Source organism: Cibotium barometz, chromosome 63 (assembly GCF_041138505.1).
Source record: "Cibotium barometz isolate CiBa-2024 chromosome 63, ASM4113850v1, whole genome shotgun sequence".
Lineage (NCBI taxonomy): Eukaryota > Viridiplantae > Streptophyta > Polypodiopsida > Cyatheales > Cibotiaceae > Cibotium > Cibotium barometz.
Window position 1 is genome coordinate 3,743,292 of NC_141108.1, and position 16,711 is coordinate 3,760,002.

The window sequence follows — 16,711 nt, forward strand, 5'->3', positions numbered from 1 at the left end:
AAGATCCTTCTGTCAGAATGCGCAACGGAAGACTAACGCACGTTCGAGACACATCACCATCGAGCTCCACGAACACCCCCAACAGGCACTACAGCATCCCTCCACCGGGCTCCCATCTCCCGGTGAGCTGCCTCCCAAAACACCGACCAGAGGAGATAAATATGACAAGGTGCCACTCAAGCCTATATATGGCTCTTCAACTTCCCATGCTTCCACTTATGGGATAATCCAAGGCAACTTCTAGCCATAGATCACACGCTCGAAATCGCCAACCTTCCAACACCCTCCCTCCATTCGAGCTCCACAAGCCACCGAGGCGTGAGGGGGTCGCCCAGGACCACACACGCCCGGGCTCTGATACCATGTCAGAATGTGCAGCGGAAGACTAACGCACGTAGGAGACGCATCACCATCGAGCTCCACGAACGCCCCCAACGGGCACTGCAACATCCCTCCACCGGGAGATCCGCCCAGGACCACACACACCCGGGCCCTGATACCATGTCAAAATGCGCAACGGAAGACTAACGCACGTAGGAGACACATCACCATCAAGCACCACCAACACACCCAACAGGCACTGCAGCTTCCCACCACCGGGCTCCCATCTCCAAGTGAGCTGCCTCCAAAACATCGGCCGGAGGAGATGAATATGACAAGGTGCCACTCAAGCCTATATATGGCTCTTCAACTTCCCATGCTTCCACTTATGGGATAATCCAAGGCACCTTATAGCCAATAGATCACACGCTCGAAATCACCAACCTTCCAACACCTTCGTCGAGAGGGTGACTTGAGCAGGTCCCACTCCCCAATCCTTAGTCATGCAGATCATCTCTTGGAATGTCCACGGGATGGGAGGGCCCTGCTTCCACCATAGAAGAGGAGTGTGGCTCCCGAGTAGGAGGCCCAAATGATTTGTTTCCCACGTGGAGAGACTTCGCCAACCGTGCCGCTAATCTGGAACCGCCTCTTTAGGATGCCCAGCGGTCACCCTCTAGGCATGCGTTCCATAGTCACAAGAAACGGGAGAAAACGACACCCCGAAACCACGTCGAGTTCACCGAAACGGTTGGAAAAGGGTAAGAGGTGGTCGTGCTGCCTACGTGGCATATTTTAATTTTAAAAAAAACGTAAATCAACGCCTTTGCTATGCGCTAAACGGGCCACCTTGGTCGTGCGCCTACGTGGCAAATTTTATTTTAAAAAAAACGATGCTCAACGCCTTCGCTATGCGCTACCCACGTGGCATTAAATATAAAATAAATAAACGTTGGCTGGCTGCCCGTTGAGAAAAAACGATCGCCGCCTCTGCCCATTGCTTCCTTCCTATAGGTCTCCTTGAATCTTGTCTACGCCGATAATAGCAGAGGAGCATGCCAGTTTACCGCCTACCCCAATAGCTACTTGGGGGGGCAAAGCAGGGGATAGCGGCTCCAACGACTTTCTAGATTATGATGATTTGGGCTCAGACGATGTGCATCGCTCGCAAGTTTGAGTCTACTCATGAGTTCCAAACTTGGCTGATGTATTTGCATTGTACATTCTATTCTTAATTCAACAAGAAATTGACTTCATCTTGAGGTGTCCTTTATGTAAATTTAAGAAAGTCTCGCTGTTGAGTTTGTAATTACTAGTTTTTGGTTCTATAGTTTAATTTATCAAGTATATGTGCCGTTTCCTAGCCGTCCCCGTTTCCCACAGTTGCCGTTTCCATTTCCGAGGGGGGTGCCGTTTCTGTTTCCGTTTGCCGTTTTTGGTGACTATGACGTGTTCACACATGTTGGGGTTCCTCATTTCTGGCCCAGCCCAGCCTCTTGGCGAGTGGACTAGCTTCATCAACAGCATTGTGTCATAGTTGGCGGACATGGTGCACAGTGAGGCCATAGAGGGCTCCCTCACCCCCTCAAACCCCACCCCCCCCCCACCCAAAAAAAAAAAAAAAAAAAAAAACCCATCCAAGCCATCTCATCACCATAATCTCCGCAGTCAGTGGGGGAAGCTCTGGGCCATCTCATCACCATAATCTCTGCGGTAAGTGGGGGAAGCTTCAAGGAGATTCGGATCGCATGTGGAGACGTTGAGAGGCCTTCCTCCGCACTTGGCAATAGGATCCCTTCCTCCTGGACAGACACGGCAGCATCACTTACAGTGTGACTTAAATGAACTTGGAATACTGGTAGCAAATCACCATGACAGTTGCAATCCAGGTTTTGTGAAGAGATTACACATCTTGATTGGAGGATATTTTCAATTGAATATTTCATTGATACATCAGCATTTAAGCTGTGCGCTTGATGACTGTTCAATGATTTGGACAAAGAGAGCTAAATATTGAAACGCTAATCAATCCATGCCTTGCGTGTGTCCTTGACATGAACAATGGGAACACATGAAGAATAGGATATCATACCACTTATGGTACAGATTGGTGTCCTAAGTTGCCTTTCCCTCAAGGGGAATCCCCCTCAAATGAGAGCACCATTTTAAGTCCAAGTTTTCCTTGGGATCCCTCAAATTCTGAGACCTATCCTCGGCAATACAGTAATCCTTGAGTATCTCTGGAGTGGATGCATGGGCAGAGTCCGTGGCTAACACAACTATGATGTTATCATCCAGCTCGAAGCGCATGTATTGACTGTTGCATGCTGCAGGCCACAGGAAAGCATTCCACTTCAGAACATCTTACAAGAACCTTAGCAAAAACCTTTAGCATGGAAAATAAATTGACTAATAAGAATGTATGGCGGCACACATACAGTCTACAAGCTGGGCCAAATGCCTCATGTTTTGAATTTTTGTTCCATTGAAACTCAACACCTGTATGATAAAAGACATCTCTTTTGAGAGAGAAACGGTCCCCAAAAAAACACATTTTCTTCTCAAAAAGGATATCACATTTTCTCCCTCAAGCATCAAACCTTACCTGAAGGTGACTTACATATTCATAGCCTATGTTCACAGCATGGGCAAGGACCTACAAGAACAAAAAAGCTCTTCAATACGACTACAACACAATAAACAAAAATTTAATGAAAAACCTCCAGTATATTACCCAAAAATCTCTTCTGAAATAACCAACGGCCAGGTCACATCTAGGATTTGCATGACACGGAACAATTTGCACTCTCTGTATCAATTCCAGTACATACCTGAGAAAGTAGTACCATCTCCTGCCCTTCAAATTCAGCCATATTAAACCTAGCGGACGTACGAATCTTTACCTGATTGCAAACATACAGTTTTATTCAGTTTTGATACTGAGGCTGCACGTGCATGCACCCACAGATTCACACCACCTGCACACGTACAGGCATGCAGACACATGCACATGTGTCCACTTTGACAAGCACCCACCCACACACGCGCGCGCGCACACACACACACACACACGAACAAAAAAAATGTGTCCCCACCAAATTGCAGCAAGTTTAATGAGACTGCTTACCCCAATATAGATGTTATCTTCGGTATAATCTTCTCTGCAAGCAAAATTCACCTTATTTCATTAACTTTCATTTATTTCAGGAAGAACTCTCGCCACACCACAGGATTGCTACCAACTTACTAGAAAATCATGATTAGGAAGAAACAATTTTAAACTTTTTTAAACCTGCAAACAAATCCTTTGGTGGGTACAGATTAGATAGCAACACTCTGTAGGGAAAGAGTACATGAGACAGGACTCCTTGTAATAGAGAGGGTTTACTCCGAATCATGCCAGAGATCATCATAATCAGAATCCTCTCAATCCTCTCCAGTTCTCCGCTCCTAGATCTGGCCCCTAAAACGGATCCCCATGCATCATTGCTAAGAGTCACTAGAGTGTCAAAAAGCCCACCCTTCATGATGGTTCCTAGCATAGTTCCATTCTGTACCCGTACTCATCCGTTGTGTACCTTCAGTACTTTACGTACCACTCCATACATACCGTACCTCGTACAGATAAGGTCTTCGTACCAAATATGAGGTTCAATGTACAACACTTATTTGGACCGCTTTTTAATTATTTTAGTCAATGGTTAATAGATTAGTTTTCATTTCAGTATTACTATTGTCTTTCATTGTATTTTTGGATGGATGCTAGATATTTCTTATTTTACATACATACATACATATATCTTGATGTGTACTTTACGTACTCGTACCGTACACGTACTATACCACACCATACCTAAGGTACTCAACCACTATGGTTCCTAGAAGTGTGCCTGGAAGCAATGCAGTATATCCTGTCATAGACCTGGCGTGGGCAACCAGACACACACACACACACCAAAAAAAAAAAAAAAAATCGAGCTAGAGAAGGTAACTCCCAAGAATAGATACATTATCTCCCACATCTGTGAAATGATGTCTGGACAGCACCTGCCAGGAGGTGGAGCAATGCAGCATATCCTGTCATAGACCTGGCCTGGGCAGCCAGAGTCCAGACACAAAAAAATTCGGGCAAGAGAAGGTAACTCCCAAGAATAGATAGGATGAGATAATCTCAACGTTATCTCCCACAAATGTGAAAGGATGTCTGGACAGCACCTGACAAGAGGGGTTAAAAATTGAGACATTGGCCTTCCTAGGTTAACTGTCAAGTCCCACTGCGCACAAAAGGCCCGTAGTGCTCCCAAATGTCTCTGCAGTCCCTCTGCTGAGTCAGCAATGAGCACTATGTCATCTGCATAGAGGAGGGGGATCAGCGTGCCTGCCAGTGGGGAGTTTGTGCCCCCAACCCTGTCAATAAAGTCAGAGATCCCATCTTTGTAGAGCCCAAACAAAATTGACCAGAGAGAGAGCATCCCTGCCTCACCCCAATGATGCCCTCCGCAGATAGTCCTCCCAGTGCTTTGATCCTCCCTGTCAGACTTCATATAAAGACATGAACTCCCATATCAGCTCTCAAGGTCGACCCAGATCTTGGAGTCGTCTGAGAAGGTGGGCTCGGGGGACAAACAAAGAAAGAAGAAAAATAAAAACTTACGGTTTCCCTGGAGTCTATCAGCATCGGGGTGCGAACTCCTCTATGGGGGCCCAACCTTTGCAGGGGACAGCCCACTTCCTGCCTTGCGTGCTGCCGTGAACTTCTATAATTCTGCGGCTTTTTGCTTTGGGGTGGTGCTGACAAAACTGTATCCATCCGAGGCAAGCTACTCCACACTAGCTTGGATAATGCCTTAAATTTTTTATTACTTGGGAAGATACTTGGCTCCTTTACGACCAAGAAATCATCTTCTTCAAAATTCGTGCATGCCCATGTTTCACCACAATTCCAAGTTGAGGAATGAAAGGGATGGGCAAAGAGATGGTCTGTGGGAATGAGGAGTGATTTTCCTCTTCGAGGAATAACATGGTGAGAGAGCGGATGGCGGAGGCAGGGAGTTTGTTGAGAATGATAAGATGTATGAGGTGAGTAGACTGCGATTGAGGTTGATGTCGAACTTGAAGAAGTTGAGGGTGATGACCTTTTTTTGTAAGTTCCTCTGTAATCCAAATTCTTGTACCTTTCAAAGTTGAAGAATTGCAACCCTAGCTTCTCTACTCTTAAAAGCAATCAGTGCATGCTTGTTATGATTTTCAGATTGGATCCAAGCTGTGTCGTCTGCATCGCATTTGATTGTACACTTTCTCTGGTGCACCCCTCCGGAAGCCCCCTGATGGAGGTCTGAAGAGCACACTCCACTTGCGTTCGTTGTGTTCCGAGGTCGCTTGGGTTTCAACTTTGTTGAAGAATGTCTTAGCAACCTCCTGTGAGAGTGTGGTAACTCTAGTTTCAACTTCCTTTCACAAAGTGACAACCCTTTCTTGGATGGTGTCCTTCACCTCTTCGACCAATGCCTCTGCCATGGTTTCCACATGCTTAGTGTTTGCCTGCTTTAGAATGGGTTTCAAGTTCGAGTAGCCAGCTCTTGAGATGTGAGCTTTCCTTTTGGAGTTCGAGGATTACAGCCAATCATTTTGGCATGTCATGGGGGGTTTCCTCGGTGAAGCAAGGGCTTCCACGAAGGAGAGCTGCACACACCATTGCCTCTATTCATGTTAACACAAAAACCTTCTCTTATTGGAATAAGTTTTTGAAATCCAAAGAGAAGGTTTTATGAGAGAGAGAGAGAGAGAGAGAGAGATTACCAAAGGGTCTATGAGACAATACAACAGTACATGTGATCCATGTATAAACTGTAAATCAGAAAACATAGAAAGAGGGGGAAAAAGTCACATCTGTCTAGAGAGAGAGTCACATACTGTAGCAAAGGTTCACTAACCGCTGTGAAGACCAATCCAGCAATTATGAAATAAGATGGCTGCCTGCTTTTAATGTGAATTGGCACCTGCACAAGACTAAGCTCCATGCTAGTATGCCTTGCAGTAGAAAACATAAGAGTATGATGAAAAGCAAGTAAAGTACCATTTGATATGCTGGTTTCAAAGTAGTTGTTAGCTCAATCTCCTGCCCATCTCTTAGTATCCCAAGGACAGCTTTATCACCTGTAAACCTGAGCAAAAGATTTAGGTTAATTCATACACTACATACAGTACAGTGAAGTAGCAATCTGGAAAAAGTCATGTCAGAAAGCCCACACTCACCACTTACAACAGTAATGTGTTCAGAAGGGCAATACAGTGACAATGTCAGCATACAGGGACAATGTAACATATAGGGTCTTGAATGCACACAACCTAAGGAGAGAAGTTGAAAGAGGAAAGATCTGCCACGAGATGTCCAAGCAATGAAACCTGCAAGTGATTCAATGGCGCAAGAGAGGACAGCGTTGTGCAATATTGACAACATTGTGCAATATCAGGGAGGAAAGACACTATGTGACTTTGTACTCTGGGTAACTGCCAAATGAACTGGCAAGAACAAGGTCCAGGGATATTCCACCTGAGGGAACCAGCTGGCCAATGAGAATGTGGAGCAGAGAACAGAATGAGAAAGGTGTAAAACAAACTCGCCGAGGTGTGATCAGACCCGATAAGCCAGGCACTCAAGTTTATGCATTAAAAATGTACAATGACAGTTCTGTGCTGCTCCTCTGCTATGCTTGGCTACAGGCCGTGGATACAGGCCGACCAGCCACCAGCCACCAGCCCCTCAGTTGTGGAAGGAAGTCTTTCCCAGCCTTTTTGGACTCAGTAGACCAACGCAGGTAAACAACATAAAATTAGCCTCAGAAATACCCCCACAACGCACTGATCTTTGGAGCTGCAGAAGACCCGCGTTTAGAACGGGAGACTTTTGGAGCATTTCTGGTCCTGGGAGTGTTTTTGTAAATGAACTGACATGCAAGCGGCAGACTTCAGGGCACAGAATCCCATGGCAAAGTATCTGCTGACAAGTTCTCACCAGCCCCATCACCCACACCCCTGTCTTTGCATTATTGCCAGAGTTTTATTATGCTGATACAAAGCAACAAACAGATGGGCGTGTTGCACCACCAACACTCACATGCAAAAGAGCAATGCAGGATGCAACGATGTAGCAAAGCTTGACCAAAGACAAGCTCCTTCATGCTAAGCAGAACAATAACAGGAGGAACTGAAGCAATTGGCAGCAGAAAGACCCCAGCAGACCAACAGGCGTATCAATGCTCGCAGATTGGGGGAGTCACTTTGTGAATGAGGTGGTGGAATATTGTCACAACAAAAAAGTTTATTCATTTTTTTTTAATTAAAAATTTTAAAAATGAAACCACCAAATGAGGTGATAGCCCAAGTGGTGAAGGTGTTTGCCAAGGACTAGGAGATCCTAGGTTCAAATCCCCAAAGGTACTTCCTCGACAGCATCACCTTAGGGGGATAAAAAGCGCGATCCTAGGTTCAAATCCCCAAAGGTACTTCCTCGACAGCATCACCTACGGGGATAAAAAGCGCCTACGAGCGGAAAAATAACGGTAACTATGGGAGGATCTTGGGCCCAAGGCTAGTTGAAGAGGGGGAGAACACGCACATTCAAGGGAAATGAAAAAGCAAACGATATTATAGTTACTTTTGACTGACAAGGAAACTTAAAGCGATTCGCTCCCCAGGCCTCAATGGAACTGTTGCTTCATTTGAGATAGGAACTCCATCAAAGCTCAAAACCACGTCTCCCTTCAATATGACATCACAAAATCAATCATTAAAAACTCTAATCACATAGTACTTTTCAAAAACATTACACTTGCATAAAATTAAATTGAGCCTTGCACATGAAATCGATTCTTCAACCACCTCTTGTAAGATATTTCTGGAAGGTGATGTTGGCTCAACCTTTCGTACAAGAACACCCTGTAGTTTTAACAGTCATAGTGGTTTGATTAGACACTAAAGATTGAAATCTTCAAAAATTATTTTTAAAAAATTCTGAAATTTAAAGCACAGGGATCAGGTGACAAAACAGCTGGCAGTTCTTAGCAACAAGATGGCCACACTCTCTACACGAGACGGGGTTGATATGGGAGAGCAGAAGGCATCCCACGAGACAGACGGTTATGCATGCTATGTAGCACGGAGGAGATGAAATCACAGGAGCATTACATACTTAGATCATAGATGCCCAATCTACTATGAGATAAAGGGACGCTACCATAGATTTCAGTGTCTTCAGAGGGGATTCGGTCCCCTCTGGGCTCTTGCATATGTCTGAGCTTCCCCCCTTGCCTGCGTATCTCCTGCGCCCCCCTCTCCCGTTGCACATTTCAGCAGCCTTTCCTCTCCCCCGCCCCCCCCCCCCACCCCCCCCCGCCCTCCCTTCATGTCTCTGCCCGCCCACCCTCTCAGCGCATTTCAGTGGCACCGCCCACCCCCCCCCTTCCTTTTTCTAGTGCGATTCAGCCACCCCCCTCCCCTCGTGTTTCTTGCGCCGCCCCCCCCTCATTTGCCCTTCGTGCCTCTGTCCTGCCCTGCCTGCCTCCCCTCTCCCTTCGCGCCTTCGTTTCCTCCCGTCCCGTCCTCCCTCTCCTTCGCCCCCTAGCCTGCCCCGCCTCTTGTCAGAGCCACCCGCACCCCCCCCCCTTTTCTGTCCTCCTTTTCAGTTTTCGGGCTTTCCTCCTTTCTCCCCTCCCGTACAGGTTGAGCTTTCAGTCTCTTTGGGGTTTTTCGCTTTATTCGGCAAGTTTTGGCCTATTCTCGTCTTCACCCTCATGAGGACACCATGGCAACCCCTCCATCATTCCCGACCGAGGCGGCCATTGCTTACATTTCCTTCTCCGAAGCAGATCTTCAGATTCTCACCACCACAACTGTTGCCTCACTTGAGGCCCCCTAGTTTGCAAAATTGTTGGTAGCCGCCCTGCACGCAGACAACTCAAGGATCTTTTACAGGCCAGCCTCATTGGCGAGCCTGCAAAGATCACCGATATTCACCCTCTAGGGCACGGATACTACCAGGTGGAGTTCGACTCGCCAGCGGCATCAGACCCAGTCATGCAGCCGAGTCCCCTTGCACTGCGTACGGCATAGGCCTTCTTTGCATGGTGGCAACACAGCTTCGATCCTGCGTCTCACCCTCTAGCTAGCCTATCGGGCTTCCCAGTTGACAATTTGTTTCCCATGCCTTAGGAAGGAGTACCTTCCTCTTCTCCCGGTGATTGGTGGTGCCATTGGGAGAGTGATGGAGTCCCCCCCCAACTGCTGCCTCAGCCCTCGCACGAGCAACTAGGATTCCATCCCTCCACATCTTTGTAGCCTCGTCGGATTTTGTGCCGAATTGTATATCTATTCCTAGCCTCCGGAGCTACCCCATACAACAACGCGTGGAGTATTCACGCCTTCCAGGTCAATGCTTCATCTGTAGTAGGCAGATGGGTCATTTAGTTAGAGCCTTCCCTCAGTGGCAGTCCAGGAGACCGCCTCTGGTGGTTCCACCCCCTGTTTCTCGTTCAAATCCTCACCAGGGGACAGGGAGAGAGGTAGGCCCTTAGGCAACGGACCATTGGGCCCCAGCTATAGACGACCCAACTGCCAGCGAGTGGTGGCGGACGGTTAGCCCACACCTGGGCCATCAGCCGAGCGCTGCCGCCGCTGCCGCTGCGCACTAGGCTAGCAAAGCTCAGAAGGATTCGGTTCTATCATAGAACCGTTTATAGCATTTATCTCAGCACTTTCCCGTTGGTGACGCGTCCTCTCCAGTCACGGAGCGGGCCCCACCAATATGGAGATCGATCCCTCGTCGAAATTCCTCCCCCAACCCATAGTGCTCTATGAGGCTGGCTAACCTCTCTGAGCTCTCGGAGGGCCCCTCCCTGCAAACTTCCTCTTCGATGGATCTCTCACAGCAACACCCCTAAAAGCCCAGTGGGGCATGCAGTGACAAACTCAACCACGTGTCCAAGAGATAAACATATAAAGAGAGGGGGGAGAGAAAAACAGAAATGGAGATCTTCCACAATACACCACATTGAGTGGGGAACAAGCCCCGTCCCCTTTCAGGAATTTATTCAGGAACAATCCATGGGCACGCTGGCCAGAATCAATGAATACAAAACAAACAAATATGCCGATGTAGGATATCCAAGTCGATGTCGATGTCGATGTCGATGCACAAGATCTCTAATGTCGAGCACACCATGGGGATGACTCACAAGTATCTCTCACCAGGCTAATACCAGATCCAATATCTAAATCCAATGGATCCGAAGTCCAATGAATCCAAATCCAAGTCCAAATCCAAGTCCAAGTCCAAGTCCAAATCCCAGTCCAAAATCCAAGCTCCATGTTAAAGCTATGTGTTCCATGTTCATGCCCAAGCTCTATGTCCAAGTTCTTCATGTCTATGCTCAAGTTCAAGCTTCCATGTCCAAGCTTCATGTTCCATGTCTGAGCTCTATGCCTATGCCCGAGTTCCATGTCCAAGCTCTAAATCCACTCGCTCATCCCATGAATAATCTCCACAATTCCTATAGCTTTGGATGAAAACCCTAGAGAAGCTCTTTCTAGCAAGAAAACTGATATAAAACCTGTTTTCGGGCAATAAAAAACTCCAAAAAGCAATTTTTAGGGTTTTTTGAGCAATTTTAGGGTTTCTAGAATTTTCTGTCTGTATAGCTGTACGGATCCGTACAATCGCACGTAAAGATGGTGACGTGGCACTGCAATTGTTGGAGGCGCTCTAAAATCAGAGGATAGCGATGAAAAACTCCATGATTTGGTTCATAGATGATGATAATGAAGATAATCTCCACGCTTGAATGAAGATAGCAACTTGCGGAAGAGAGGCTCATGCTTCTTCTTCAACTTGATGCTCAAGAGAGGCTCATGCTTCTTTTATACTTGCAGAAGCCTTGCTTTTTGCCAAAAAGTAATGCTTTTGCTTTGCTTTTGTTTTTTTATTAAATAAAATTAATAATAGCCAAAGTTCTTGATTTGTGCTTTTACAACTTCAAGGCTTTGCTTTTTGGCCCTAGAGCTGCTTTTTGAGGAAGCAACTTTTAGCTTTTTTGTCCGGCTTAGTCTCCTCTTTCCAATGGTGCCCTTGGCTTGTGGTCAACCCTATTTGACTTTTTGCTTTTTCTTGCTTTTTGACCAAGAATGGTGCTTTTTCTTAATCAATCCTTATGGACCTTGTCCCCATGTCTTCTTCCACTTGTTTGGTGTCCGGGCATGGATTGCATTATGTGAAATACAGCTAGGAGAGCCAAATAGTTACAACCCCTCCGCCCTCCCTCGCCTCCTCTACCCCTCCTCCTCCACCCTCAACACTGACTTTACTCGCAGCAGTTCATTGTGCCCCGTCATCATCATCTAAGCCCTCCCTCCCCCACCCCCCCTTCCAGAGCCCTCTCGTCGCCCCCAACAACCCCCGACCTCAAGCAGAGGTAGCCAGCAAGCTCTGTCCGCCGCTTGATTCACCGCTTTTCTGAGCCGGCTGAGATGACCATTGCCGCCTTCCCGGTGAGGGCTCTCCCGCCAGAGTCCCCAAGTGAGCTCCCCAGGATCTTGGGACAACCTATGGATTATAGTTTCTTCCGATGTCTGCCAGCGTAAGGGACCGATATTTTTGAGGAGACGATAGCCCCTATCCAGGTATGTGTGGTTTTTCACCACTCCATACACTCTATGCTAGATAATGGCGCGCTGATCTTCTCTTTTCCCTTCAGTGCAGCTTTAGGGATGGAGTGGGATCCGGAGTTGGTGCCAACCGCCATCCACAGACAGGTAGTTGAGCTCTCCCACGATCTCCATGATTTTCGCATCACCGACATTCTCACCCATTTTTGGCCTTTTGGCTAGGATGGAGCTTGGAGGTTCAGCCCATCGAGACCAGGACGGGGAGATGGTGGCCTCCAGCCTGGAGGTGCTGCTCTTTGTATTCATGCATACTTTTGTCGCGGTACCTCTTCCCCCTTCTTACAAATACCTCCATTGTGATCAATGGAGTCCGGAGTATGCATATGCTCACGCTCGGACAGAGTGGCGTCACATGGAGGACAGGATCAGTGCCCACCTGGAGGCTGGCGCGGCTTTGTCCCCGTACAGATTGTGACTATTCCCCATCTAAACCCTCACCCAAGACTCTTTGAGTGGAGAGCAATTCCGCTAGTGCCACATCACACAAAGACAGATATACGGATTGTTTCATGTAACAATCAGGGTTTAGGGGACCCTTAGTGCTTTCAGAGACGAGGTGTCCTCAGAACGAGCTTCAGAAAACCATAGTTGGGGGACCCATAGACATTTTATTCCTCCACGAGCATCACCTTTCAGAGGGGCGCACCCGCCAATGCGGGAAGATTCTTCTAGGCAGGAGTCACACTTTTTGATCCCCACGGAGGTGTGTGTGTTTTTGTAAGTGAGCAGCTTTTGTCGGTAGTGATCGGCTCAGGAATCGTAGTCCCAAGGCATGCACAGTGCCACTGGGACAGATCGACTAGGACAGGGCTAGACGTCCCCACCAAGTGAGCACCCATGGGGGGGGCGGGGGTTTCTCATTGTCCTCTGAAAGAAAGCATATGTTCTCCAAAGATGTAGACATCCCCAGTCTTAGAGTCCCACACCCTCCAACTTGCTTCAGCAACATAAAGAGGCACAAATACTTGGTTCACGAGGAGGCAGACACATGATTAAATCGGACTCATGGGGCTCTTTTGTTGTCAACGATATTGTACACTCACGGGCCTACATTGTACATTGTACTTGTTGTTTTTCTTTCAGCAGCCAGTTTTTCCTTTTTCATGTTGTCTTGATGTCCAGTTTACTCATGGATCACATGTAACAACTTATAGATCCTTCAAGTCTTTTGTGGATGTTAATGACATCTCTCTCTCTCTCTCTCTCTCTCTCTCTCTCTCTCTCTCTCTCTCTCTAATAGGGCCTTTTGTGTGAAGGCTTTGCCCCTTCCTGGACCACTAACACCATTGTCCCCATCCATAAAGCCACCGACCCAAACAACTATAGGACCATCATGATAGGCCACACAATGGCCAAGATCTATGGAGCAGTATCAAAAGATAAGATTAGTTTTTTGGCAAAGAAGCAGGGACAAAGAGCCCCAGGACAAGGAGGCTTCAAGAGATTTTTGGCAGAGAGCCAGGGACAAAGCACCAGGCAAGGAGGCTACATGACAATTTTTTCTACTTTAAATCGTATCTTTACTCTCCGAGACATTATAGAGGAGGCGAGGGCTCAAAAGCAACATGTATATTGCTATTTTGTGGATTTTAAAAAAGCCTTCGTTGTATGGTTAATGCATAATCAAATTGTGTTTCCAGAGAAGAAAGGATTGCTACCATGCCGTCTTTGTTTATTGTTGTGTTGCAATTAGATAGCTATGTCGTGCAAGGTCAAGATAAAATTGTGTTCCTCAATTTCATTGGAGTGTTAATGCATCTAAGAGTACCAAAATTGTGATGTGCAGTGTTCCCTTCATGCAATGGCCCACCATGCAATTGCTGCAACTGGGAGGCTTGCTACAAATGACAAACTTGAATAGAGAAATGGCCGAGGAGACGTGGCAAAGCCTGCATCATGACATTTATAAAGTTGCAATTTGGGAAGGGGAAGCGAAGGCGTGCGTACTACCGAAAGAGATTTTTCTTCATCCACATAAGCTCGGGAAGTTTTTAAAACTTCCAAATTAAACCTCTCCATTTTGTGTTTTATGTGTGTGTCATGGGTTCTCCGCCTAGGAAGTCCCCCAAAAACTAAATTAAATAATGTCTGTAATGCCTTGGTATTATAAAAGGCCTTGTTTCTATGTCATACCCTGCCTAGACCAAGGGGTTTCTCTTTGCGTGAACTGATGTGGGCACAATCTTGTGTGGTCAAGCTCTCGTGTCACGTATTGCAGCTTAGAGCCCAAATCACCATGCCTATTGAAGGTCTTCTCAAGCATCTCTACCTTTGCTCCGAAGGGGGGTTTGTTGGGATTCAGAGTCTCATGTGTGCATGCGTGCGCGCGCGCGCGCGCGTGTGTGTGTGTGTGTGTGAACAGCCCCTAAAAAGGTTATTGTTCTTGTATGTGTGTGAACACTCACTTATGTGTGGTTAGGATAATATCTAGATATTATACTTGTCTAACATAAGTAGTGATGTCATTCAGATGAACCTCTAAGGCTATAAACGCATTGTACTTGGTGAAGCTTTATATCACATCAATCAATCCAATATCATTGAGTCATGAAACACTCTGAGCATTGTCTTTCTCTCAAGCCCTCTCTCTCTCTCTCTCTCTCTCTCTCTCTCTCTCTCTCTCTCTACACACACACACACACCCCATGGCTATCTTCCATCCACCTTAGCTTAGGTGCACCTATGTAAACCCTAACCCTAAACCAACAACATAAGTATGCAAGTGGATGTGCAAGAACTATGTAACATGGGTGCTTGCGGAAGCCTATTTCTGAATTGATTGATTGTGATTAGCGCCTAATCAAAGACTTGAACCCATGTTCAAACTGCTTCTTCTTCATGCTCAATACACAGTAGAGAGAGATGACCTAATCTACCATGTAGTACTAACTTGAAATGTATACAATGCTGAATAGAGATACTCAATGGTAGCACTGCTCCTGAGTTCTCAATGACTCAATGATAATCAATGAATGAATATGGCTAAAGCCTAGACTCCTATTTATAGCGTCTAATGTTGGCGAGTTGGCTACTAACTCCACCAACCCTAATAATATTATCCAACTAGGCATGTTTACACAATAATCCAATAACTCTATGCACAGAGGGCTGCTCATTGGGTGCCTAGACAATATTACAAAGATATGGCACAATAGCCCTTACAAACACATAAATCTGGCCACGTACTTGATCTCTGAGCTCGCCAGTGGGTAGAAGAGTGTGCGCGTTGTGATGGCTCTGAGTGATGGTCTCTATAACACCACCCGCAACCATACAAGATGAAGAGGAAAGGGATAACAACCTAGGGATCCTGCAATCCCTGCTTCTAGATAACAAAAACTCTGCTCCGTCTTGCTTCACTAGCCACACAATAAGGATAATCAAAGGGTGATTAAGAATGATAGCAGGAAATTACAGTCAAATAGCAGCAAATCTCTGCCTTGTGGGGAATCTTAGACCTGTGATACACCCAAGGTCCTCCTCACATCCCACAAGCACCCACAGAGATCACCAACTCTTCCCCAACTACTCTGCTTTCCCTGCTCCAACTCTGCAACCTTGAATCCTTCTATGCAAAAAGGCAGCACCTGCCCTTGCAGAAAATTCCACAGGCCGAATTTGAAGGAACTATCTGCACCATCGTGTCCAGCATGCATCAAAATCCAAAAAACAACTCCTGGATCTTCCGATTCCGATCTCGGACACAGAAGATATGAGCCCAACAAAAATCTGCAGTCTGCCCTGTTTTTGCACCAATCCTGGCCTTCCTTCGCCGTGCCTCTTTTTCCTATGTTAGGGTCCCCACAAGCCTTGCCTTTTTTCTCTTGCCAACTGCCCAGCATGCATTGCTTAAAAAACCTTCTAATTTGCATACAAAAAAAGCAACCATGTTCTTACTAAAAATAGGACCATACTACTACCAAAGTGGCATGTGTCTATTATTTCTAACGTCTAGAACTTATTCCGAAAAAAAAAATTGCTACTCAAACTAAAACACTGCCACTACACCGCCTTGGATCAAACCTGCCATTGTTCAATCTGCCTTTTCCTCCTTTGATTTTGTCCATATCCTGACTGCATACGGCGCAAAAAAAACCCGCCACATATTTGCCCCAACTCCGTTGTGAAACACTTTCAACTGTTTCACCCTGTCTTCTTTGCTTTACATGACTCTGATGTGGTATGGCTTCAACCACAAGCCATTGACCTGTATGATATTAATAGGCAACACACACTCCTCACCATAGACTAGATGATAGGGAGTGAATCCTGTAGCACTCTTTTCTGACACCCTGTATGCCCATAAAGCCCTGTCCAAAACATATCCCAATCCTTTCGATGCTCTTCCATGAGCTTGATAACAACTTCAACAATACACCATTAAAACTCTCCACAAGCCCATTGCACTGGGGATGATAAGGAGTAGTAAACATGTGCTTTATGTTCAGCATCTTGGCAAGATCCTTCATCACATCAGCCCTAAACTCTCTTCCTTGATTAGTAACCAGATCTAAAGGGACTCCAAAACAACAACAAATTATCTCATAAAGGAACTTACACACCTGTTTTGCTGTAGCACTGCTTGTTGCCTTGACTTCTCGCCACCTAGTCAAATAGTCCACCACAATGATTATATAGTGCTTCTTGTTTTTGGTCCCTGGAAGAGATCCTA

The 16,711-nt window shown here is 46.4% G+C and overlaps 1 protein-coding gene across 5 annotated transcripts in view; it reads right to left on the bottom strand.

Moving 5' to 3' along the window:
- Positions 1 to 2,224: 2,224 nt before the first annotated feature.
- The window catches only part of LOC147603578 (protease Do-like 2, chloroplastic), a 69,416-nt gene continuing 54,929 nt past the window's right edge, over positions 2,225 to 16,711 (bottom strand). For 4 of the 5 annotated variants that reach the window (XM_086795763.1, XM_086795762.1, XM_086795761.1 and 1 more), the window contains exons 13-21: positions 8,203 to 8,259; positions 7,979 to 8,082; positions 6,398 to 6,485; positions 6,235 to 6,320; positions 3,449 to 3,482; positions 3,153 to 3,224; positions 2,927 to 2,977; positions 2,760 to 2,820; positions 2,225 to 2,648 (exon numbers count right to left, since the gene is read on the bottom strand). In XM_086795763.1, the coding sequence (XP_086651889.1) occupies positions 2,437 to 2,648; positions 2,760 to 2,820; positions 2,927 to 2,977; positions 3,153 to 3,224; positions 3,449 to 3,482; positions 6,235 to 6,320; positions 6,398 to 6,485; positions 7,979 to 8,082; positions 8,203 to 8,259 (765 nt within the window). In that variant the 3' untranslated portion in view covers positions 2,225 to 2,436. The remainder of the gene's footprint in view (positions 2,649 to 2,759; positions 2,821 to 2,926; positions 2,978 to 3,152; positions 3,225 to 3,448; positions 3,483 to 6,234; positions 6,321 to 6,397; positions 6,486 to 7,978; positions 8,083 to 8,202; positions 8,260 to 16,711) is intronic. The other variant, XR_015265484.1, reaches the window with a different exon arrangement.